The sequence below is a fragment of the Chrysemys picta genome, chromosome 6 (genome assembly GCF_011386835.1).
Source record: "Chrysemys picta bellii isolate R12L10 chromosome 6, ASM1138683v2, whole genome shotgun sequence".
Taxonomy (NCBI): domain Eukaryota; kingdom Metazoa; phylum Chordata; order Testudines; family Emydidae; genus Chrysemys; species Chrysemys picta.
Window position 1 is genome coordinate 103189338 of NC_088796.1, and position 27234 is coordinate 103216571.

Sequence of the window (27234 nt, forward strand, 5' to 3'; positions counted from 1 at the left end):
AGATAAGTACGACAGGTAGCTGATTTCCTATTGTGTAGTAACACTTCCTGTACCTCCTTGGAGCAGGAGCTCTCTATGTGTTGGAACCATGAAGGAGCCAAGCCTTGAGCCAGAGTATCTGCAGGTTGGGATGGAGAGTGTGTCCTTTGTTCTGCGAGAGGAGGTAAGGAGTGGGTTGAAGAGAGATCAGTGGACATGTGAACATGTCACCAGCTGTACCATGTCTATCTCGGCCAGTGGGAGCAATCAGTATAACATTTGCTTTTTCTCTTTTTATTTTCAACAGGACCTGCAACCACGGAGGGGGCAGGGGAAAGGTGTGAAGAAGGCTCTTGTCCCATGAAAAGAAGGAGAGCGTCCCCTACTGAGTGCAGTCTGAGCCCAGCCCTGGAGCAGTAGTGTGGGAATTTCCCGTTCACGTAAGTAGCAAACAAATTTATTGATGGCATCCCCCATTAACAGACTAGGCTGTGAAGTACTGCTGGGTTCAGTTCCCACTCGTGGTTGTGTGAGAACTTGTGACTGAGACTCTCCGCTGTTGTATTCTGCACTCCTGGCAGTAGGTTGCTGATATTAGAACATTATGGCAAATGCACCAGTTCCAGAGTTTTAGTGCTTCTGTGCAGATGGAGGATGATCTGGCACCTCCCAGACGATTTATGTGATGTTGTCTGTCATGACCTTTGTGTGTGTACCTCTGATCAGTGGGAGAAAGTGAGCGCAAGTGTTCCTGACTGCCCTGAGTTCAAGGAGATTGATGTGGAGAATCACTTCCATGAGCAACCATTTGCCCTGAGTCGTGAGGTTGTTGAGGTGTGCTCAAAATTGTTCCCATTGTGATTCTGGGAGACGGGTCAATAGGGTGTTCAATTTGGTATAGTTCATATGTAGTCATACTTTGCTGTTAAGGCCTGGTAATTTGCAATTCTAAATTGCAGAGTAGCAGAAGAATAGCCCTTTCATCCAAATAAGTCAAGGTGCTCCCAATCCCTATCCTAAGGGTCTGACTTGGAATGATATTGCCAGCCATGGAAGTACACTGCTACGATACTGCATCTACCATGATAGAATTAGGTGGAGAGTAGGAAAAAAGAAATTCCGTATCCCAGGGAGGTACATAATATTTTTTTTGGCCTGTTTGCATGTCGGTGTGGCCGATGCTGGCGTTTGCCATATAAACTCAGCTGGATCCAAAAGCGCCTCATTGATGGGAGGGCTATCCTGGAGAAGAATGATGTATGTGGAATATCCAGAAGCTTATGGTGAGTGTCTCTTACCTCCTTGAGAGGTATCTGTAAGGTGTCTGCCACCTTTTTAGTCAGGTCTTGGAAGAATTGAAAATCATCTGCCATAGATAGTGGTTCATCTGTAGAGGAGGAAGAGATGTAAGTGGTGTAACCTCCTCCTCTAGTCTGACCTCCTGCTCCTCCAACATCTCCTGAGGAGGTTCTGAGGTTCTTGAGATGGTGGCTGAGGGGGAATGGCTCACAGTCTCTCGGTTGGTCACGCTAGATGTCAGAGAAGCATGATGCCTGTAAGCTACCCACAGATCCCAATAGGGCCACTGGGGCAGTGGAAAAGGCATGGGTGATTGAGCCCATGCTTGGTCATACTACAAGGGTTGGCCATACCGAGAGTATGACTGGGCAGGCCCGCATTTATAGTGGAAGGAAGGATGATGAGAGTGGCGGGAGAGGACCTTCTCCTGGTCACTATCTGACGCTCCACTGGAAAACAATGAAGCCGATATGGAGAGTGGAGGTGCAAGACTTGGTGCCAGTGGTGATTCCTGGGCTAGAGATGTGCACGGTACCAGGGATCCGGTACCGATTAGAGAAGACACTGGTACTTCAGACAACGTGAGGTCCTTAGAGAAATTAAATTCCTGCAGTGCTGCAGTAGTTGGTACCATCAGTGGTTGCTCGTATTGAATCGGCAGTACTGAGGGAACTGGCAATCTTGACCGCATGGAGCAGTCCAATGATGGTTGTCTCGCAGCTGTCAGTACTGAGAATGTCCGTATCAATGCCACCTGCCCGAAAGTGGTACGGTCTCCACTTCATTCCCTGACCGGTGGTACCGCTGCTTTGGTGCCTGTGCCCATAGGGTCTTTAGGCATACAAGCGGTATCTGTTTCACTAGACCCACACGATCTGTGAGTAACGTGCTGAGATGCCTTCAGTGCTGTCGGTACTGAAGAGACTGAACATGCTGGAGATCTCCTCTCCTTGGTTTGGGGCTCACTATGAGGCCTCGAAGCTTTCTTTTTAATCTTACATGGGGAGCCCAAGGATTTCTTTCTTGGTTCACTGGACTTGGAGGTAGAAGGCTGAGGAGAAGACTTATGTTGCCTGGGAGTCTCTGGGCATGGGACAGTTGCAGGCTGAAGAGCTCCCTCCATGAGGAGCAGCTTTGTTTCAGAGAAAAAAAATCAAAGGAAACCCCCTGAGATTAAGAAGAAAAACACTAAAACAAGCTGGGAATGAATTTCTAAAGAAGTAAGGTATCTGTGAGTGGACTGCTAATTGCTCCATGTCTAGCCAGGGGCGGTTCAGAAGGAACTGAGGGTGGTTCGCCCGCACAGTGCTAATTAGCCTCGAGGCACAGCATGAAGAGGGGAGATCACATGTGGGCCAAACGGACACTGCTACCAAAGATCTCAGATCAGAAGCGCTGGGAGGCACATACACCTACAGTGGAGCACCCATAGGGACAAGAAGAAGAATTCTTTGTCAACCTAGCTACCCTGTCAGGGAGATAGATTACCTACACTGATGAGCTCTCCTGTTGTAAGATAGCACTTCACGTGTAGATAAGCGCTTAGGCTCAGTGCCAGAGGGATCCTGGGGCCACAATCACCTACCAAGTCTTTAAACACGCCCTGGCCTCTCTAGACTAGGTGCAAAGTCCCATTAATTAAATTTTTTTTCCAATAGGACACATAGTCCCAGTGGGGCAAACCCACAGCAGAGTCCTGGTGAAATGAGAGCAGAACTGGGTCCCACAGCTACACATGCCTTGGGCCACATTCATCCTTGGTGTGTAACTCAGTCAAGGTGTATCAAGCAGGAAGTTAGCCTCTTTTTAGAGGTACTATAATTTTTAACTACTTTTAAAAAACACCTATAATTCATTTCAGACCACAGAATTTGTCAGCATTTATGCCCCTAAAAGAAATTAAAGCGCTATATAGAAACAGTTCCCCAGGCTCTAGTAATGGTCCCTTTCATTATCTCTTATTTTCGAAGAAACCAGGCTTATCACCTGTCAGCAACCAGCCCCTATTCCTGTCTCCTGCCTGCAGCAGCTATAGCAAATGTCATAATTAAGCCTTGCAGCTAATATTTCTTTTCTGTGTATATTCATTCTGCTGCCCTGCAGACTTTCGTTAAAAGTATTTCTCTGCATGAGCCAGAGCTGCAAGTTGTGACCCTAGAAGCCCTCCATCATGGACAATTCAGAGCAGTGCCATCTGCACAAAGCTTCTAAGGATGAGGTGAATTGGGCTTTCAGTTGAAAGGAGAATGGCTCCAAGGCTGCTTTTTGGAGCAATTCTCCAATCGTTGTGCTACTGGCTGTGGTGCACCCCTGAAATTCATAGAGAAAAGAAATAAGGTTTTACAAACTTTGGGAAGTTTCTGCCTGCAGAGATTCCTGACATTGGCTTTGTAAATATCACTTTGACCTCTGATTCTCTCCTCTTACCTCCAATATTCTGCCTCCTTTCCCTCAATGTCTATAACAGGCTGTAGGATTAAGTACTCTATATGAATTTAGTAGCACTTTCCAACCATTCCTTTGCCTCTAGCACATCGAACAAGATGTTCTGGAGAGCTGCTCATGACACCTGGGGAACTGTGACATTACATTCTGCCATCAAGTTTGTCTACACTGGGAAAATACATTTTCTAACCAACACAACGTCACACATGATTTTCTCCTTAGAGTGGACCAGGTCAGTTGTGTTAAACCACAATCAGATAACTTAATCCTTGGCCACACTAAAGGCAAAATTGTATTTCATGTCATGCTAGTTTGCTGACATGTTTTCTAAGATGGTGCCTTTTCTCACTATAGACAAGGCAGCAGACAGAAATCATTTTGTTTCTATGGCTATGTCTACACTACAAAGTTAAGTCGATTTTATGTCAGTCGACATTGTGCCCCTGATTTAAGCAAGTCCATCTTGTGTGTCCCCACTGTGCTCATTGTGTGGGTGGAGTGCATCCTCACTAGCAGGGCTTGCATGGACACATGGAGCACTACGCTGTGGGTAGCTATCCCACAGTGCATGTAGCCAAGTAGAATTTTGGCCTGGGCTTGCAATGCCTTATGGGACTGTAGTGGGGCAGCTGCCCCACTCCCCGGAGAGTATGGGCTGCGGCAGGCCAGTGGGCCTGCACAGACAGGGAGTCAATGGGAGAAGGGCTTACTGGGAGCCAGTCAGGGCCCAGATTGGAGGCAGCCAATCAGGGCCTGGCTCAGCCCTATAAGAAGGCTGCTCAGGGAGCGGAGAGTCAGTCTGTCCCAGGCCTTTGACAGGGAAGGTCTGTCTCCAGGAGGGGAGGTTAGCACCTAGGACAGCGCAGTGCTGGGCAGGCCCCGGGGGAGCAGAAGCTAACTCCAGCCCGATGTCTGCCAGGCTGCAGGCCCTGAGAGGAAGGGCCTAGCCGGTGCAAGGGGCCGTAGGGGAAGTGGCCCAGGGAAGCGGACAGACAAGGGGAGAGAAGGACAGTGAGGCTGCCGCCAGAGGGTCCCTGGGTCGGGACCCAGAGTAGAGGGCGGGCCTGGGTTCTCCCCTTCCCCCCTTGCAGTACACCCAGCCATCGGCCGTAGGGAGCGGCCATCATAGACCCGCCAGGTCCCTGACGAAAGGGATTAGACTCAAAGGGTGTGGTTGGACATGGTGGCTGGATAGTAGGACTGCTGATCAACCCTCCACCGGAAGGGTGTGTGGATGGACTAAGGGGCACTGCCAGAGGGCAGTGGCTCGAAGAGGACGCCGCGAGCTTGGGAGCGATGTGGGTCCAGACACGCCAACCGAGGGCGAGATGACGGACTGGATACCACCAAGAGGGGGCGCTCCACTGGACAGAGCTAATTCCCGAGACAACCAGTAGGAGGCGCCAGGTGGTGAGTCTCAACTCCATCACAGGGACCAAAACATTTGCGTGGATGGTTATGGGAACATGGTGTTAGCCTCCCATGATGCACTTACCTCCCTCCCTCCCTGAAATCAACAGCAAACAAAACCAAGCCTTTTTCGCACCTTTTTTCATAAGTCTGGGTTACCCATGCAGACACCATAGCACAATAAGCACGGACCATGATCAGCTGTACACTCCGCCGCTGTTTCTGTGAAGAGATGGGCTCCAGGGTTAAAAATAGTTCTTGGCTGTTGGGGAGAATGGATCCTCCGCTTGCTTGCCTCACATTCTCCTCCTCCTCCTCCTCGTTGTTGCTCGAGGTCGCCCGGGGTTCCTGGGAGGTATCCACGGAGCATTATGGGGTAGTGGTGGGGTCGTCACCGAGAATCGCATGCAGCTCCTCATAAAAGCGGCATGTCTGTGGGGCAGAACCAGAATGACCGTTTGCCTCCCTTGTCTTCTGGTACGGTTCCCGAAGCTCCTTTATTTTCACGTGGCACTGCTGTGTGTCCCTGTTGTAGCCCTCCTCCCCCCGCCCCGCACGATTTTGGCATAGATATCAGCGTTTCTGCTGCTGGATCGGAGCTCTGCCTGCACAGATTCTTCTCCCCACACAGCAATAAGATCCATCATCTCCTGGGTAATCCATACTGAAGTGCCTTTGTGGCCTTGAGTCTCCATGATCAGCTGGAAAGTTCTCCACAATGATCAAACAGGAAATGGTTCCTCAGAAGTAAAAGATACTGTGGCAACTTTGCACTGCCACATCCTCCTCCCTGGAAGCATCTCCACCAGTGTAGATTTGTCCTTTGGTTTATGCTGCTGGAATCCAATGTTAACTCAGGGTGAATTTGGCCACAGTTCCTTAACAGTATTCACCATCTGAATCAATGGCATTTCCCAGGTGCTGTTGCAAAGAGCCCGGCATCCAAAAAAGGGAAATCTATATGTCCATATTTAATTTGCTCTCTTTTATATTATGTAGAATTTGTCATTGATTTTAATTATACACTTGTATATAATATTATATACAAAAATAACTGCAGTATATAATTAAAATCCATGACAAATACAACAGGGAACCCATACATTTGTATATGTAAGTGGAAAAAAAATAGAAGAGGTCACTGATACACAAGGTAGAATAAAAAATGTGTGAGGAATCTCAGCTCTCATGCTTCAGGATAGAAGCCAGCCACTACCTGCCTGGGGGTAGGAGTAAAATTCCCAAATTGGCATAGAATCACAGAAATGCAGGGCTGGAAAAGATCTCAGGAGAACATCTGTTCCAGCCTCCTGTAAATCTAGACCATCCCTGACAGGTGTTTGTCTAAACTGTTCTTAAAAACCTCTGGAGATGGGGATTCCACCTCTTCCTTGAAAGTCTATTTCAGTGATCAGCGATCCTTATAGTTAGACAGCTTTACCTAATATCTTACCTAAAACTCCCTTGCTGCAGATTAAACCTATTACTACTTCTCCTACCTTCAGTGGACATGGAGAACAATTGATCAGCATCCTCTTTATAACAATCCTTAAAATATTTGAATAACTTATCAAGTCCCCCCCATCTTCTTTTCTCAAGACTAAATATACCCAGATTTTTCAACTTTTCCTCATCGGTCAGATTTTCTAAGCCTTTTATCATTTTTGTTGATCTACTCTGGACTTGTTCCACCCAGAACTGGACACTGTACTTTAGGCCAAGGTCTCACCACTTCCAAAAATAGCAGGACAACTACCTTCCATGTCTTACATATGACACTCCTGTTAATACACCCAAGAATGATATTAGTCTTTTTTGCAACTACATCAAGTTGTTGACTCATATTCAATTTGTGATCCTCCATAATCCCAGATCCTTTTCAGCAGTACTATTGCCTAGCCAGTTAATCCCATTTTGTAGTTGTGCATTTGATTTTTCCTGCCCAAGTGTAATAATTTGAACTTGTCTTTATTAAAATTCATCTTGTTGATTTCAGAGCAGTTCTACAATTTGTTAAGGTCACTTTGGATTCTAATAATATCCCCCAAAGTGCTAGCAACCCTTCCCAGCATAGTGTCACCTGCACATTTTATAAGCATACTCTCCACTCCATTATCCAAGTCATTAATGAAAATATTGAATAGTTCCAGGATGCCCACCAATTCTCCATTACAGGGATTTTACACTTTCATCTGAAGTATTTGTTATTGACCACTATTGGAGACAGAATACCAGAGTAAATGGAACACTGATCTGACAGGGGATGACAACTCCAATGCTCCCATAGTATGAAAGCAAAGAAAATTTTTGCCTGATACCCAAAAATCTGAAACAATGGCACCTGTGCACAGACACAGACATGCCAAGGAACTTCAGAGGAAATCTATAGCTAAAAACACACTTGGTACCTGCTAACTATAAGGACCGAGCTGTCTCTCACCTGCAACTTGGCAGCTAATGGTAACATTTGCACCTTGGATTGTTTTCACTGTGCTTCCAATGTCAACCGTCACAGCGGAGGACTCTGTGTTGATCAGCGTAGCTCTCGATGCCTTGATCAGTGGTTTTCCTGTACATAAGAGACACCATGGTTCACAAAGCAAAGTACATGGTAGTCACAAAGGGAAGACTGTGACCAATATGCTTGGTATAGAAATACAAATGGCTGATGTAGGACAGCTGCCTGCCAGCATGTGATGCTGGAGTATGAGTGATGCAGGCAACCTGCTCTTGGCCTTTACTATATTATGCAGGAGTTGCTCAATTTCATAGTTGATGTTGCTTTGAAAAAAATCCCTTAAAGCAGTGAATGAATAGCATTAAAGTCATGCCAGCACATCTGAGAACCAGCTGAACCAATAAACAGCAATGCAACTGGAGCTGCAGCAAGCTGTTCACCTGATATTGCAAGGCAGACAGTACCACTTGCCAAGGACCAAACATAGGACAAAGCCCCCAAAGGGTGGATACGGGCTCTTTAGCAGTGCAGGAGGCTTAGAACAACATGTGATCCATTTCTTTAACATCAGTCATATTTTCCATACACTCCATTTTAGGTGCACAAAATAATCGATAATAACAGATGCGAGACATCAGTAGTTCTGCATGGGAGCGAGGTAAATGTGCCAAAAACTCACAGTCAAAGGTTCTAGCCCTTGACTGCTGCCCTTCTGTTTAACAATGGCGTTGTGCATTATGTTGCTCTGGGACATTCTCGTAACGTATAACATGGTGGCACCCTAAATGCAAACAGAGGGCAGCTGGCAGAAGAGAGAGAAGGGCAGCCTATGCAGCAAGCCCAGCACGTAGCAAGCTGGGCCCAGCAGGGACTAAGATGCAATGGCAGCTAGCAGTGTGGCTGTAAGAGTGGCCTGGGAGCAGCCGGTGGTGGAGGTGAGTGCGGTGTGTGTGATGGTGTGAGGGTTAGTACAACAGCATGACCGTGAGGGTGGAGGGGCAGCAGGGGAAGTGTGTGTATTGATGTGTGCATGGGGCCATAGGTGTGTTTGAGAGTAGCGGCGTGAGAGCTGTATGACAGTGACATGAGTGCAGGGAAGCAGCAGCATATGTCTCTGCATTAAATGGGACTTGGGGTTGGTGTGGTGTATGGGTCAGTGCCAGGTTTAGGCAATCTGGGGCTCTAGACACAGCAGCATGTGGAGCCTTGGCCCTGTATTTTGGCCCACTCCTTTGGGGATTGTAGTGGCCACCCATACAACGGCCGTCTGATGGGGGCCCACTACTGCTACATGTTACATGGGCTGGGCCTCCTCTCTCTGTTTTCAGGAGGCCTGGGTACATCTTAGTGGAGGGAGAACTCCCCCAACCAAACAGATGAGGGGAGGGAGTGTCTGTGTGGTCCCTGTTGACACTTCTGTAGATCCATGACAGGATAATAACAGCAAAATCCATCCTTCTTGGGTGATGGCAGTGAGGGACCGAGCTGTGGGGTTCAAAGTTAACGACCCATTAAAATGGAAATTTCAAACCTCTCAGAGCTATTTTTTGGGCTGTCTGCATGCTCAGGCAGATGACATTGCTTCAGTTATACCTGACTTACATTTTCCAACTCATCTTCACCACCATAAGGGCTGGAAATGTTTTTATAAATGAAAGCTTAGATTGTGACAACATCATGCAACTTCAGGGGCCAGGGCCTTAGGCAGGGCCGGCTCCAGGCACCAGCTTCTCAAGCAGGTGCTTGGGGCGGCCGTTCCGGACAGGGGCGGCAGTTCCAGGTATTCGGTGGCAATTCGGCGGAGGGTCCATCACTCCGCCTGGGAGTGAAGGACCTCCCGATGAATTGCCGCCGCAGATCGCGATCGCGGCTTTTTTTTTTTTTTTTTGGTTTTGGCTGCTTGGGGCGGCCAAAACCCTGGAGCCGGCCCTGGCCTTAGGCTTGTGCCTATATTACTTATGATTTAATCTGGCTGTAAATCTGCAATGGCAGCAGAGGAGGAAACTGGCCTAAAAAGCCTGAGTGGAGGTAAGGAAGGGGGGGGGGGAGAGAAAGAGTTCAGCTTGTTTTGGTTGGATGGATGATTTTGCTCAAACAGTTTCAATTGCCCCTAATTAAAATCCATAAACTGCCATGTGGATTTAGAGTATTTCCAGGACTGTTAAAAGCACTTTTTATATGGAGTTGCTAGTGTATCAATCCATCTATCCATCAACCTACTGTGTCTATCATGTGAATGGAATATCCAGCAACAAATGTTTCGCTTCACTGATGAAATGCTCACAAAGTTCTGATGTTTTAATGTAACTACTAAATCATAAAAGAAGTAAAGAGACCTCAAATAGCAACTCAGCTTTTATTTTCCCAGTGGGGGTTTCATGATCTCTTCATTAGATTAAAAATCTGTCAACTGTTCAACCAATAAAAAGTAGCAAACCACTCCAAAAATGGAAGCACATTTTCAGTGTCTCTCTGCACATGCTAAATTCATCAGTGAGGCCAAGTCCTTCATTTTTAATGAGATAAGCTTTCCCCACATTTCCCAGTTCCTCTGAAGAAGCTCTCTGGCCTCCAATGCATTTGGGAAAATACTACTTTTGTGCCAAAAAGTTTTGTTGCGTTGTTTCAAAAACTGCCCATTATCTCATCCGTACAACTGGGGATCATCTTGCAAAGTGCTGGTGGAAGATGTAGATGCACAGCACCTTACAGGAGGAGCTCAGGGGCCACCAAGCTCACGTCCAGGAAGTCTGCAGTTGATAATTCACCTCAGAAAGTTGACTGAAGCCTTGGATAATTCATTACCTCAAAAGAGCTGCTGGGTCTGTAAAATCCCGCCTGCATGTCAGAGTCTGTGTGGACACTACTATAGCTTGAGATCCATTTGTCTCCATGAATTGCCTGGGATGAAAACTGATTTGACCGTAGAGGCTTCCTAATTATCCCACAAGGAATTCACCCATCAGGACTATAAGGACTGTAAAGCCTCTTTACCACTATGCAACTTCCTAAAGATGCCATTTTAAAATTGCATGTTAAATTCATCTCTGATGTAACTCTAGAATTACACCAAGCATGAACTGTGTCTAATATTTTATAATATAGTATCAATACAAAATTTAGGGCCTTGCACCAGTTTTACAGTGGCATAACTCCAGATTTACATAGGAGTAGATGAGAGTAAAATCAGGCCCTTTGTTTTTGCTAACTTTAAATGTTTAATTAATATATTATTTTAGGTCTGATTTAGCTCTTCCCTTGTCCCTGCAAGGGCTCCAGCTGCTTCTACTCCATGGGGTAGGTGGGGTGTCTTTTCAACCAATCTTATTAATTAAATAAAAGAGCTGCTTTCAGCCCAGGCCATGTCTCTCCTAGTGCTCCCTTGCTCTAGAGTCAGCCTGTGTTCTGTGTTGAAACACTCACTCACAAGTCCAATGATGCACCTCTGCCTCTCTAGTCAGCACACCCACTGCTGAATATTATTACTTACATAGACACATACTGGGGAGCTGCAGCAGTGAAACACGAGTGAGCTATACTGTTAGATATGGAATTTCAAACTACTTAGTGGTAGTTTTACTAATATGTTTTCTTCAGCCCCCCTCTCTCCCATTAAAAAACACATTCCACTTCCCCTTGACCTCTTTGTCTTGTTATAACCCCTGAGCTTTGACTGTCCCACCTTCCTACTCCCCACCCTTTGCATCCATTCCCCATTCACCCTCTTGCTGCTTTGGCTTTCTCCTCGTCCTCCTGCTGTGGCTCTGAACCTGCTGGAACCCTCTGCGGAGACAAGCACAATCTTACAATTCCCATGTTTTTCCCCAGGGAGGTTTTTATTAGTTTTGATGCCTAAATGAACAAAGAATATTTAGTCTGGTGTGGAACTGAACCATTACTGGATACATATGAAGCAGAAAGTTAATCCTTTATGAATCTTTATTTCTCAGTGGGTGGAAGAATGTCAGTCATGCTTTGGCGAGAACAGGTTAGAAAGGACATAGGGCTTGCTTCTGAAAAGTGCCGAGCACTCTGGTCCCAACCCAGCGAAGCACTTAAGCACTTGCTTAACTTTATCTACTTGAACATTCCCCTTGACTTCAACAAGACCGTTCAACAAGGTTTAAAGTCATGGTTTATGTGCTTAGCTGGATTGGGACTAAAGTGCTCAGCGACTACAGGATGGAGCCAATAGTAACTAGAGTCTCACAGGATGCATGCTGTACAAGGGTGGTGAGAAAATCACTGACAATTTGAAATAGTCACTGAAAATGCACATATTTTATAAATGAAAGCTCGCTACATAATTTGAAGCTTGAGCCTGGGACGTGGCCTGCGGCTGTCCAAAATCCTGGATATTATCTGTCCGGCCCCAACATATATCTTCCCTCAAATCTAGCTCATTCACTGGGGCACCCCAGCTAACAGAGCAATTTCCAGTGGAACAAAGTGGATTGATGTTATTTCCATACAGACACGAGAGGGAATAAGTTATGTTGTCCATTTTGACATTTGGCTTAAGAGGTTCCATGTTTTTAGTCACACAAGATTTGGAAGGAGGAAATGTTTTGGGGCCTAAGCACCACAGAGACTGCCTGTCTCCTCTGGTGTTCCCAGGGTAGTTGAGATTGTCCAAGCTGCTCAGGCTGCCACTCCCAAGTTTAATTATGCACATGGGGAAGAGGAACTAGTGGCAGAGTGCTCTGGGTGTGGGAACTTGTAGAACTGTGGAATGCATTTCCAGTCTCAGTTTGATATAGCTGGAACCTGCTGATCTTCAGACCACGCTACAAAGCCTATTTGTCTTTCCAGGGTTTTTCTGGAAGGGAGGGATAAATGGTTAGGTGGGGGTTGAGGGAGAGTTTGGGGATTATTTTGGTGAGCTTTGGAGAGTTTTATTATTGTTTTTAGGATTTTGCAATTTGTGTTTTAGTTACATAATATCTGAATGCACGTACCCATCTGTACTTGATAATAACATACCAGTAGCAGAAAGAGTTCTGTATAACTGATATAACTTTTCCGTTACCTGCTAAAGTGACCGCAATGGAGACAGAGTCAGATCCCAAAGCATTAGTTGCATTGCAGGTGTAGAAACCCACATCAGCCTCCACTGGTGCTAGAATCTGCAAAGAGTCATCTGGCTGAAGGAGTATCCTGGAGCAACAGAGAAATACAGAAGCGAAGGTCTCAGCAAGTCTGTGTGAAAATACTTTCGCAAGGATTTAAGAGTTATGTTTAAAGAGACACAGAATGACAAGTAAATTACAGTTTCCTCACATTTTGGGCCTGCAGATTTTGTTTAAATAAAGAAATAAAGTTATGAAAATCAGGGGTTAAACATCTTATGTGGCGATTGTGATTACATGCAGGTTAATTTCATTCTCAACCCTGCTGAAATAGGTTGCTGATGGAAGAGGCAGAATGGTCCAAAGGCTAGGGCACTAGTCTAGGACTTGGAAAAGTGGGGTCTCCACTCTGTCACAGACTTCCAGTGTGATCGTGGGCAAGCCACTTAGCTTCTCTGTGCCTCAGTTACCCACCTGTAAAAAGGGGATAATAGCACTACCTTATGTCTCGGGGACTAGTGAGGATAAATACATTAAAGGTTGTTTGGTACTCAGATACTATGGTATTGGAGGCCAGGTAAGTACCTTAGCTAAACAGGAGCTAGCTAGCTAGATTAGTTAGACATGCCTTGAAGTGTGGGGTGGGTGTAGCATGTGAGAACAGCTAGCTGCACTTTTTGGACTGGTTTCAGTATGAAAGCTCTCTTTCATTTGCGTGTATTGGACAATGAATCTGGTGATTCCTGAAGACCAATCAGCAGCAAATTATGGGTCTGATTCTCCACTGATTTAAGAGGGATCAGGATCACGCCCTATACCATAAATAACTGAAACATTGAGAATGATTCAATTGATTTTAAAGAAAAAGGTACCTTCACAACTGGAATGTAAAATACAATTTGTTTAAACTCTCTTACACGGAAATCTTCAACGTTACCATTACTTAAGTAAATCAATTCACACAAAGAGCAGGACTCCAGTCCATGGCCTATACTGGTAATAACTACAAAGGCTTTCTAAACCTTTTATATTTTCCAGTCTTTATTACAGGTCACATTTTAAAATAATTACCAGATTTTCTACAAATTATTTACCCCACCTTTTAACAACACTGCACAATAAGGTGGTACATATTTTTATTCATTCAAATTTTATCATCAAATTTTGCTTCTTACAAACTATCTCACAAAAATGATATCAATTGGGGACAACTGAGAGGCTTGAGGCACTGCTAAACTGCTACAGTAATTGCACTTTAAAATACTAATACAGTTTTTAGAGTGATTCCAGATTCCAGCAATATTCACCATTTTAAGTTTCGGGACTCTCTCTTAAATGGGTAGTATCTTTTAAAATGGAATGAACCTCTATAATTAGTTAGTGTTTGTTTTTTGGTGGCGTCTGGATGCCTCAAGTGAAACTGAAACCCTATTGTGCTAGGCACTGTACAAAATCATAGCCAAAGACAGTCCCTGTCTCGAAGCGCTTACATTCTAAAGAGACAAGATAAATAGAGGGTGGAAGTGGAAATGGAGGCATCACTATTGCCAATGCCACGTCTTCAAAAGTTATGATTCTGGAGGTCCTAACTCATAAGCTTGTAAATCAGGAGGTTTTAAAAATAATACATTTGGGGTTCTCTTTATTTTCTTTGTCTTTTTGAAGTCACATTGTCAAGCTTTTCTCTGAAATAGTGGGGAATAGAACCTGCTTTAGAAAAAAAGAAAAGAAAACAGATTCCCTCATAATCAAAGGGCCCTCAACATTGGGGCTTTAAGGAAAACACTGAACATTGAGAGACCTGTGATTAAAAATTGTGAGAGTTGACAACACTGAGCACAGAGAGGTGAAGTGAGTTGACCCAGGCCAGATAGTAAGGCAGTGGCAGAGGTGGAAACAGACTCCAGGTCACCCTGACGTACACTGTGGAACTTTGTATGAACTGAGAGCACTAAAGCTTGGTTCTATACCTCTAAACTAGTTTTACATCAGTGTAACTCCACTGACTCCTGATTTATGCTGTGTAAGTGAGATCAAAATGGGCCCTGAGAGTTCAACCAGCATGTGTATCAAATGTCCTCAACTGCAGCATTATGTATTTCCTGTTAAGGTAGGAATATAGAACCTACTTCCATTCAGTTGTACATTTAACTAATGACAAAACCTAATGACAAATTTGCTTTATTCACCAGAAACTTTCAGCAGCTGTTCTGCATAAAACCCTTAGCCAGGATGGAGATTAACTCAGACAAGGGTGGGAGTGGGAGTGGGAAGAGAGGTGGAAGGAAAAAGCCCATCCAAGTCATGCAATCAAAGTCTGATCCACTAACCCTGAGCTGATGAGAGTTTTCTTTCTTGAATGAAAACTGCTGTCTCATGGACCACAAGGCTAGGGATATTTGATCCTGCTCAACACCATGGGTGGTAGCTCTCTAAAACAAACCAGATTCAGGCCACCCATTGAATTCTATTAAGATCTGAGAGGAGTCTGATTTCCTTTAAAACCCATTTTTAAAATAATAATCACAATAATAAAGATTCAGCTTGTGCCAACCATGTCTTGCAAGTGCTTAGTGAAATGCAGAGTCATTTACAAGCCAAAAATGTTATTCATATTTAAATTGCTGACATGCTTGTGTAGCAAAAGAAAACAATAGTTGATAGAAGCCCCTCCTTCAGATTTAAAGATCGTTTTATCTCTTAAAAACCTGTGGATTTAAGGGGCAAATTTTCAGCAAGCCGGTGAGATCGTGCCAGCAATATTTACATATGCAAACAGCTGTGCATGCAAAAATTTGGTAGTTAGAGGTCTATTGGTTCAATCTGCACATAAAAAGGACTTTAAACCCACAAGACTTTGCAATTTTTTCCCCAGTAGCATCCTTCCAAACAACAACAAAGAAATGGCTTAACTTTGCTTTCGGGGATATATCAAAGAATCCAGAAAACAGCAAAGCAAACACATTAGTACTAAGCATTGTGTTGATGTCAAAATGAAAAACACTTGATGGTGATGAATAACGGGTATCCTTGTATCCATCATATTTAATCATGGCTGATTTAACTGGTTTAAGCATTTCAGCTGACTCTTGATGAGCCATCCTGGGCTAAAAATGTGTATGTTACACACCCACTCCCCCCACAAATATAGACTCAGGGCTTTCTATAAACAGACAGACTGATTGATCCCTAGGGTTAAAGCAACACCCTTTTTTTTAAACAGATAGGAATCTTTTCTAAAAAGTCCACATCACCATCAGGGTAGGAATACATTTCTTTAATTTAGATGGTTCTGGTTTTAATGCTACTATAGTGCTGGTACAACAGTTGATTAACTCTGGGTGTTTCCAATCTGTTTTGGGGTGAAGACAAAAACATAAGGGGCTAGATCCTCAGCTGTTGTAAATTGGCTCCATTGACATCAATGTAGCTGATGATCCAGCTCAAGTCCTTTTAGGAACAGGAAAAGACCAACTGAGTTCAACACACTCGCCTTTAAAAAAAAATCTGCTTCATTTAACCTTCTGGCTTTTTCAGCATGTCTCTCAATCCCCTCCTTCTCCAGAAATAAATCTAAGTTTCTCTTGAATTCATTAACACTTTTTGCTTCAATTGCTTTCCTTGAAAACTTCTTCCACATTATTATCCTTTGCATGAAACCATTCTGCCCTGAGATTCCTATTTACTCCTAGTCTCCTGTTTTTATTGTTAGGTTTTGAGTGTCTTCTCTGTTGTGAAAAAATACCTACCAGATGTAACAATCCTTTTTATAACCTATATCATTTCAAAAACTGTTTTTCCCTATGAAAATAACCCAGCTCCCTTCACATTTTAATCTGTCTGATCTTGGTTGCCCTACAATGCATCATCTCCAAGAAAATATATTTTGAGCCATACTGACTAATTCTGTAGTTCAGATGGCATCTAACAAATGCTTAATATAGAAACTCCTTATTCTCAGGTTCCCGTATTCAAAGTGTTCCCACCATTGGAAATTAGAGAATATTTGGAACACAAGACACTTTTTATAAAGTTACTGAAGCTAGAGCAATTGAGCAATTCATAACCTCTTACAAAGATCTGTATTCCTCAGATTTGATTTCTAAGATAGCTAATCTGAATACCTTCTTTGCCTATATTAACTTTTCATAATTTATAGAAGGCCCAGGTGCTGGAATTTCCACTTCCCCCCCTCTGAAACTGAATTGGCTCTGAATAGTGGATGAAGCTAGACAGAACACATGATGGTGTCAGCCTGGGTAACACTTCTTTTAATACTATAGTGTAAAAATTGACAATGTAAAGTCAAAGATCAGAATTCCTGCAAGTGCCATCAAATGTATTTGTCCAGCCACTGAAACTTTTTACGATGTATGTTTAGTTTGCATGAGCAAATAAAAAACAACAACACTGCTCTTATTTTTTTGGCCTGTCCAGTATACAGATAGAAGTAGAACTATATATTAGTAATCATGTATGCTTTTGGGTTGACTAGGTGGCTTGTTGGGCTATGTAATGGGTTATAAAGTCTTCCATTGGAAGGTCATTGGTTCAAATTGAGCCCATATTATACAGGCTATTACCCTCTGACCCCACTGAGGATTACCAAAAGAAACTACATCATCTGCTCAAGAAACTCCCTAAAGAAACACAGGAACAAATCTACACTGACACACCCCTAGAGCCCCGACCAAGGGTATTCTACCTGCTACCCAAAATTCATAAACCTGGGAATCCTGGATGCCCCATCATCTCTGGGATTGGCATCCTGACAGCAGGATTATTTGCCTCAGGCCCTACGCTACCAGCACTCCCAGTTATCTTCGAGACACCACCGACTTCCTGAGAAAACTACAATCCTTTGGTGATTTTCCAGAAAACACCATCCTAACCAGTATGGATGTAGAAGCCTTCTACACCAACATTCCACACAAAGATGGACTACAAGCCATCAGGAATAGCATCCCCGATACCATCACGGCAAACCTGGTGGCTGAACTTTGTGACTTTGTCCTCACCCACAACTATTTCAGATTTGGGGACAATTTATACCTTCGAGTCAGCGGGACTGCTATGGGTACCCGCATGGCCCCTCAATATGCCAACATTTTTATGGCTGACTTAGAACAACGCTTCCTCAGCTCTCGTCCCCTTACGCCCCTACTCTACTTGTGCTACACTGATGACATCATCATCATCTGGACCAATGGGAAGGAGGCCCTTGAGGAATTCCACCAAGATTTCAACGATTTCCACCCTACCATCAACCTCAGCCCGGACCTGTCCACACAAGAGGTCCACTTCCTAGACACTACAGTGCTAATAAGCGATGGTCACATAAACACTGCCCTATGCCGGAAACCTACTGACTGCTATACTTACCTACACGCCTCCAGCTTTCATCCAGACCACATCACACGATCCATTGTCTACAGTCAAGCTCTAAGATACAACCGCATTTGTTCCAATCCCTCAGACAGAGACAAACACCTACAGAATCTCTATCAAGCGTTCTTAAAACTACAATACCCACCTGGTGAAGTGAAGAAACAGACTGACAGAGCCAGCAGGGTACCGAGAAGTCACCTACTACAAGACAGGACCAAGAAAGAAAGTAACAGAACGCCACTAGCCGTCACCTTCAGCCCCCAACTAAAACCTCTCCAGCGCATCATCAAGGATCTACATCCTATCCTGAAGGACGATCCCTCACTCTCACAGACCTTGGGAGACAAGCCAGTCCTCGCCTACAGACAGCCCCCCAACCTGAAGCAAATACTCACCAGCAACTACACACCAGACAACAAAAACACCAACCCAGGAACCAAACCCTGTTACAAACCCCGGTGCCAACTCTGTCCACACATCTATTCAAGGGACACCATCATAGGTCCTAACCACATCAGCCACACCATCCGGGGTTTGTTCATTTGCACATCTACCAATGTGATATATGCCATCATGTGCCAGCAATGCCCCTCTGCCATGTACATTGGCCAAACCGGAAAGTCTCTATGCAAAAGAATAAATGGATACAAATCTGACATCAGGAATCATAACATTCAAAAACCAGTACGAGAACTTCAGTCTCTCTGGTCACTCAACAACAGACCTAAAAGTGGCAATTCTTCAACAACAAAAAACTTCAAAAACAGACTCCAACGTGAAGCTGCAGAACTAGAATTAATTTGAAAATTGGATACCATCTGATTAGGCCTGAATAAAGACTGGGAGTGGTTGGGTCATTACAAAACCTAAACTTAATTTCCCCAATACTAATTTCTCCCTACTGTTACTCACACCTTCTTGTCAATTGTCTGTAATGGGCCACTCTCTTACCACTTCAAAAGTTATTTTTCCTCCCTTGGTATCCTGCTGTTAATTGATTTATATCTCGTTAGACTGATCTCACACTTGGTAAAGCAACCCCCATCCTTTCATGTATTTATACCAGCTCCTGTATTTTTCACTTTATGCATCCGATGAAGTGGGTTCTAGCCCACGAAAGCTTATGCCCAAATAAATTTGTTAGTCTCTAAGGTGCCACAAGGACTCCTTGTTGTTTTTACCATTATTCATGAGTGTTAAGTGCCAACAGTGTGCTTGGTGCTGTGCAGGACACAGGAAAAGACTCAGCCCCTGACACAGGAGCATACAATCTAAATACACAGACAAACCAAATCACCACGGTCGAGAGCCTCTCTCTTCAATGCTGATGCAGGAAGCAGTATCCACACTCTTTTTCTCCTTCCCTTCCATCTGGGAGGTTGGCTGGCAAATTAATTTCTCTCCCTTGTGTGGTCAGCAGAGCATGAAGAAGACAGACTGCAGAAACTCAGGCATACCTACTGGCTACATGCAGGCTGCCTTGTCACTCCTAATGGAAAACATCACTTTTGTTCTGATTTACACAGGTGATTGGCAGCTAGCAACTGGCTATTTAGCCAAGAAAGGAATGCTGCTTTGAAGCACCTCGCAACTCATCTGTGGCCTGATTTTCAAATGTGCTGTGGTCGCTCAGCTACCACTAACTTCAAAGTTATTGGTCCTCAGCACACCGGAAAATCAGGGCACTGGCATTTAGAACTTCTCCCACCCCAGTCTGGAGGAAGATCGGGGTGGGGTGGGGGGGCAGGATGACAAAATGAGCACTGCCTGCCTGGCTGTCTGAAGTACAGCTGTCATATGGTACCATGGGCCACCAAATAACTGCACGCCCCTACGAGCAGTTCTGATAATATGTTTGAGTATGTGTAGTAGTAAGTAGTCTGTTGCCAGCCTATCCAGAATGATAGCATATCATTTGATGCTATTTTAGCCAAGTAGAATGGAAAAAAATTGAAAAGCATAATATAGACTATTGCCAGGTGTCCAGTTTTTGACTGGAAAGTCCGGTTTTCAGAGGACCTATACAGTCTCTGGTCAGAAGTATTGACTGGATACCAAAAGTCTGGTTGCCACAATTTTGTGGTCAATCCAGCCCATGGCTCCCCTTTAACCCAAGAATGCTGGGCCCAGAGCCAGGGAGGGGCAGAGCTGGAAGCATCCCAGGTACTAGTCCTGGCCAGGCTGGGGAGGGACACTTCGTCTTCCCCTGCAAGGGCTACTCCCCATCTCCGGAAACTTCTCCCAGCTGCAGGAAGCTCCCCCGCCCCCACTTTCTGCTCCCATCACTCCCTGCAAACTCTTTGCCTCGGAGCTGCTGCTGGATGGAGAAGAAGAGACGCAGTCCCTTTCAACCTCCCTCTTCTCTTTATGGTGAGTTCAGCCTTTGGACAGGGAGGTGGGGGGCCTTGGTTTTGTAGTGTCCAGTTTTGAGAAATTGGAAAGTTGGCAACCCTAAATATAGTAAATATATATTATTTAAATTAAATTTTAGAAATCAAAGGCTATTTGTTCTTTAACAACAAAACAGTAAACCATCTATTGCTAAATTATGGTCTCTCATATGGTGTGGGATAAATATATAATTTTCTCATGAGTCTAATATTCAACATAAACCACAGGTGGACTTTATGTAACCTATACTCCTTTTAAAGCATGCCACAAAAATCACAGTAGTTTCAAACAGAAGAAATCACTCGATGACAAATTTCCAACAGGATGTAACCACCGGCAATGGAAATCTGTGCATGCAACTTTTTGGGGGCCAAAAAGATATTTTCACAGGACTATGTCCAACCAAATGTATACCGTAGGCCCAAGTCTTGATTAAGACTGCATGTGGTTTCCACAAGAGATACATTCTTGTTCTCATAACCAAGAAAATAGTTCTCATTTTTTGTCAAACTTAGCACTCTATCTGCCAGAAAGAGAAAAGAAAAAGAATCAGAAAAAGCACAGTTGAAAGGGCAATGACACTGCAAGTGCCAATAAATTATAGAAACCATTGAGTCTGGAAGTGATTCAACCATGAAAGTGAGAAAGGAGCAGGCAAACTAACTGTATATCTAAACCAGGGACAAACTGCACCTTTGATAAATCAAGAATTTACTAGATGTTCCACAGCAACAGTGCTTGAAATTAATGTTAGCCTTGAGACTAGACTCCTGAGTTTCTTCTCATTTCCCAGGCTGACCCTGGTGACCAGACTTAGATGTTTAACCTCACTCCTATAACTTATGCAGAGGGAACTGGCAACATATTCTTGGACAGCTGGCTTGTACTACATCAGCTAATGTAGCTGCCTCCAAGCACACCATCACCTCTTGTATGCTACTTGGAGTAAACCATAAAATCCTGAGTATATACAGGATAACAGCATGTTACCAACACATAGCTAAGTACATAACTAGAAAATAAAGTGGCTGTGTGTTTGTGTGTGTGTAAATAATGGTAAGTAAGTATTAGTCTTTCATAGTGCTCCCAAAAATTTGTTGCAAATGGGTACTTGAGGGGGTCAGTCTAAAGGTTTATAGGAGTGTGCACAGGGCTGGCGCAACCCATTAGGCGACCTAGGCGGTTGCCTAGGGCGCTACAATTTGGGGGGTGGCGACCGCGGCGATATTTCGGCGGCGGGACCTTCCGCCGCCTCTGTGGGAGGCGGCATTTCGGGGCAGGACCTTCCGCCGCCTAGGGCGGCAGAAAAGCTGGCGGCACTCCTGAGTGTGCAGATTTCTTTCCATTTAGCAAATAACGGAAGATAGGATACAGCATTCTTCATGCAATGAAATATGACATTTTCATACAGCAACATTATTTTAGCAACATTTCCAATGTCTAAGGGTTGAACAAAAAATGTGGCCTTTTCAAACCCTATTTCCTTTACCTGCCCCTTCACTTGAACTCCTGTCTAGTGAAAACACCCTGAAAAATAAATGATTGTCCCCATATCAATTCTATAGGGGCTAATGATGGCTAGAAATGCAGCTCAACCCAATCTGTGGCTACCAGTCTGTCACAAAGCAGTGCAAACAGCAATTGTGTATGTTCTGTATATGCAAAATGTATCAGAGAAATATGTGCTACGAAGGTCACTGGAGGATAAAGGATAAAGGCTGGACTCAGCAGACCTGGCAGCATTTCAGCCATTAGCAAATTAACATGGAGGACCATGGACAGTATTTTTCCTGCAGTTGTTCTCAAGCCACACTCAAGAGTAGAATTCTGCATACTGGCAGTCATGATGCACCTAGTCAAAGCAGAAGACTTTGATGCAACGGAGCATCATATTGTGCTTGTAGCAATGATGCCTGAAAATAGCTGTTAAGCATGATCCTGCCATATTAAGAATAAATATGACTGACATCTATTTGCAAACACAGTAGTAGCCAGCTCAGTTTGGTTCTCCGGCATGGACCACGCTTTGCTAAGTTGCCCAGGTTAACTGAAACCATGTTCAATACCAAGACAGTTACCCTACCAATGGACTGAGTATTGTTTCCAATCACTCTTATAGTACAACTGGGCAACCGTGATTTTGGATACAAACTATGTTGCAGCCATCTTCTAAAACAGTTTTAGATATGGTTACAAACTCTAGGAATATAGCCTCATCAGAGAACCTGGTTAAAGTGCAGTTATAAATATCACTCCAATTCATAGTGGAGATGGGACTCTAACCAGCAACCACAGAATTCACTCGTTGCCAGAAAATTGTACCCCAGAATCTCATTTTTACTATTTCATTGCTGATCATTTTAGCAGAAACATCCAGCAAATGTGTTTAATCCACTACCCAAAATTGCTTCCTGCACCTCCCCATGTGGTGAATTTAATATCAAAATAAATAACACAGAGAACTGTGCTGATTGTCTCATTTTCACAATTAATTGAAATATTTTTTTATTTAAATGAAACTGCCCCATAGACTCCTGTCTGTAATACCAAGCTGCTCCAGAATCCAGGTACCGAGCTACAGAGTTAAAGTCCAGCTTGCCACTGCATAAGCGTGGCCTTATCTGTGTCATGTAACCAGACTAAAGCTAAATATGGTTCTATTAGTAATGTAGACGGGCCCTAAAAGAAAGGGAACTGAAAGTACTTCTCCTACCTGTCACTGTATTGCACCTCTGCTCCATTTTTAGCCCAGCTAATGGTGGGCTTTGGGTTCCCAACAGCCTCACAGTGAAGCAGCACACTTAGGGTCCCGCTGGCTAAGACGACTGTCTGTCCCAAGTGGGTGACAACTTCAGAGGCTGAGAGCTGCTGAGCTGCAGAAATCTTTCTGAGGATTGCAGGCTTTCGATGGGGCCTGCGTGAGCCATTCCCCACCTCCACTGAAGTAGGCAGGTGTGCTTTGGCAGACGACGTTCTCAAGGAACTGGTGAATCCAGACATAGGGTTGCGGAAAGAGAACTCTGCTGTAGCTGAAAGAATTCTCCCCTGGAAAACAGATTCTTGATTTTCCAAATGGCTCCTGAAGATGTCATCAGCCAGCTGCACAACAAGCTGCTTGCTGTAGACATCCTTAAGTTCCTCAGGCTGCTGAGACAAATTCCTTATGATATCATCCAAGCGTTTCTGCTCCGTGACCATGGTAAACGGAAGGCTGTAGTCCTGACTGTGCTCCTCCTCTGAAGAGGCATTTCTCTCTGTTGACTCCTGAGCCTCCCAGGATTCCAGGTTTTCCCCAGGCCAGCCTCTCTGCTCCAGAAGTCTTGAGACAATGTCATCGTACTGGCTGCTAGGATCAGCCAGATGCCCTCGTTTCTCGGCCTTGCTCCTATTGAAGAGAATCCCATTCTGATGCTTCTCCTGAGTGTGCAAGGCTTCATTCAAACTGGACTTCCTTGTACCCTCTTCCTCTCTAATCCCAGCTGGTTGGTTGATGAGCTTATTGTTGCCTCCAATTAGTTTAATCACAAAATGTTCCCGGGCTGGCCCTGCTGTGCAGGTATACGTCCCAGCATCTGAAGGCTTTAAACGGTGGATCTTCATGTACCCGTACGGTGCAATGGTAATGTGAATTGAACTGAGGAGTCGCTTGTTGTCTTTCTCCCAGGTGATCATTGATTTACGGAACCTTCTCACCGGACATCGGAGGACAACAGAGGTTTTGGGCAGCAGGTAGGCATAGCCACCCACAATAAAGTGTAGCTTCTTCTGCTTCTTTGTCTGGATGTAAACTTTCTTCAGGGCCATAATATGGGGGCTTTGCTTTTGAGCTGGCCTGTTGTGCCCTGAAATGTAACTAATAATATTAGCATAGGGGTACTGTTAAACAAAACAAGCCACTTATTTTGGCACTGGCAGTAATTTCACCTATTACGTTTTATGGGAATAATAGGTTAACAGCTGCTGAACATCAAGCTACCACCATCAAAATGCAAGAAATAAGGTGCAATTCAGCAACACAAATGTCATTCTGCGGAGGTTAAATGTAGAAGCCGTAGTGCCAGGGATTGGACTGAGAGGGGAACTTGGTGGGGAAACACAGTCCCTGTTGGGTGAGTATTTAAATGAAGAATGTGGTTAATAAACACGGAGAAAGGACAACAGGGAAAGAGAGTTCCTCTTGTTAAATGTTTACCATTCAGGACCTGCAAGGCACCACAACTTTGTATCTCATAGCATTGAGAAGGAGTGAAAGTGTTACGACCTCAGTGATTCATATTAAACAGAACAAATCTGTTTAGAGTAGGTTTAAAACCCCAAGGTGCATAATATTAGACTTAATTAGTTATGTGGGTCCCTCCAGCTTCCAGATCTCTCTGCCAGACAAAGGAAAAACATGCCTCCATGGGAAGCACAGCATAAAGCAGCATAGGTGTATTATTAGCAGAGACGTCTTGAATCTGAACATTTGGTTCTGGGTTTGGCTCTGGATTTCAAAGCTTCTGCTTCTCTTCCCCTCTCCACCTGAAGTTTATGAGATCTGGGATTCTGGTTCAGCTCATTGTAGAGCTAGGGACAGATTTGCTTTTAAATCTCCCTGCACCAGACTATCCCGCTTCATCCAAGTGCATACAGGAGTGCTGACATTTCATCCTGCATACAGGATCCTACCGTCTTCCCAAAGGGTCTCCACCAAGAAAGCAAGTTTAATTTCTGCTGTAAGGTTGCATAGGAGCCCAGCTGGCACAGGCTGCTGAGGGGATGTGCTAAATGAGCATGTCCTCAAACCACCAGGACACACCCTCCTCAGCCAGTGCTGTCCACTTCATTGGTGGCCCTTACTCCCTATGGCCCCTGGCAGAGAGGACATTGTAACTGCCAAGAGGGTATTATGCCTCTAAACCCTAATTGTGAAAGTTAGATCTGGGTTTCAGTCTGGATCACTCCTCATCAAAATGGAAGAGGTTCTGGTTCAGGGGGTTTGTCTCAGACCCACCTCTAATAATTACCATTAGAGCTCCCATTCCCTACTCTGGCTTGTTGCTAGGTTCACAGCCAACACTGGCAAAGCATCAGCCACTCAGCTCTCCTTATAAACCATGGGAGAAAGGCTCAAATAAGGAAATACAGGCCCCAGTAGTCATTCAAGGTGCTGAGCACCTTTGACTCCCAGTGAGGTAGTTGGGAGCAGAGGGCTCCCAGCACCTTGCAGTGCATTTAGCAATCTGTAGTACCAGATACTTAGTGGTGGAGCTCCTGCCCTCTCCCCACAAACACACCCAAGTTTCTTGTGTACTCACTTGTGCAAGCTGCTGGTGCACAGGACCTGACTAAAGAAGAGAGAGGCAAAGGTGGGCACATTGAGGAATTGATGATGACAGAACCTCCAGTTTTCAGCATCTTCCTGCAAATGGCATTTCGAGTTTGGGTGCCCTCTCCACAGCTCACTGAACACTAGAAACAAAACGAGAAACAGTATGTGAAGCATTAGATTTGACATATATCCCACTGCCCAGATACTATGTAGTCAAACGCACTGTACATCTATGTTATATCCAAAAAACCTATATATGGGGTCCTGTGGAAAAAGCAATACAGGACAATGTAATTAAAGACTTTATCATAATGGATAGGCACAAGCAGGATGAATTAAGGTAGCATGGGTAACCATAATTCTGGCATTTCCTAACTTTTGAGCATTTGACTTTACAACTTCGACATTCTTTTAAAGTAGATTTTTTCTATGTAATGTCCTATTTTTTTTAAATAAACTGAAAAAACTAAAATACTATCATGTGGAACTACACTGACACCCCAGTTTGGGTCTTCAGAAGTGTTGGATCCATCACACAGACTTCTCCTCTTGAGACAATGGAGTAATGGATAGCAGTAGTAGGTTGACATCCTTTGTGTAGACCCTGCACTAGCAGGGGGATAAGACACACACTTGCCAAAGGGTTTCATAGCTATTTGCTTGAAGCAGAGGAACGTAAAGACTCAGCCACTCTTGAGATCAACTCCAGGTTTTGGAGGGGAGTGACCTCTTTTGATTATACAAACAATTGAAAACTGGGTCTTATACTGGGAATTGTCAGGCAACCTTAACTATAGTAGTGAAGTGAGTGAACTGCTCTTGCGAAGGCTGAGTGGCTGTTTCCATTATATATAAAATCCCACTGTCAGTGTTTCTTTTTCTGTCCTCTTCAAATAAGCTCGATTTTGGTATTACATGTACCTTAAGATCAAGCTTTTAAACCACACCTCTGTGGAAGGGGAAGTGTGGAGCCAGGCTCCACAAGGAGAAGCATCAAAGGCACAATCTCTCCCAGCACCACTCCTTGTGCCTGGGGGTTGAGCAATTTGATGCATCCATTGGCACAGAGCAGATTGCTCCCCTTGGAGCATTAGCTCAGCTCTGAGAGCAAAAAGGGCAGGGCCATAACCTTTCTTCTTTCCTGCTTTCTCTTCAGCATACTTTTCTCTGGAAAGGGGAGCAGAAGCAAACAGTGACTGTGCTACTTAAAGTGTAGGCAGCACAGCTATTGCTATTGTGTGTGGCTGTTTTGCAGTCACACGAAGTAGAGGGAAAGGCACTTGCTCACAGACATTCAAGGGCAACACACAATCTAGCCCTACATTGTCAAATTTGATGCAAACTGGCAAAAATTCTTCAGATTGCATTAAACCTTTGATTTTCTGTTTTACCATTGTAGAACTATTAAAAATTAACCCGGGGGATTAATGATGCAATGATCAGATGCAAAAGAGATGCCCCTGTGCAGTTGTCCTCAAACTATG

General features: G+C 44.3%; 1 protein-coding gene across 9 annotated transcripts in view; it reads right to left on the reverse strand.

Moving 5' to 3' along the window:
- The window catches only part of ADAMTSL1 (ADAMTS like 1), a 690570-nt gene that overhangs the window by 45499 nt on the left and 617837 nt on the right, over positions 1-27234 (reverse strand). For 8 of the 9 annotated variants that reach the window (XR_010588651.1, XM_065549471.1, XM_005297670.5 and 5 more), the window contains 4 exons: positions 25737-25890; positions 23153-24281; positions 12621-12748; positions 7574-7702 (listed from right to left, as the gene is read on the reverse strand). Coding sequence is in view for 8 of the 9 variants with exons in the window: in XM_065549471.1 (XP_065405543.1) it covers positions 7574-7702; positions 12621-12748; positions 23153-24281; positions 25737-25890 (1540 nt within the window). In the remaining variant the exon portion in view is untranslated. The remainder of the gene's footprint in view (positions 1-7573; positions 7703-12620; positions 12749-23152; positions 24282-25736; positions 25891-27234) is intronic. The other variant, XM_065549470.1, reaches the window with a different exon arrangement.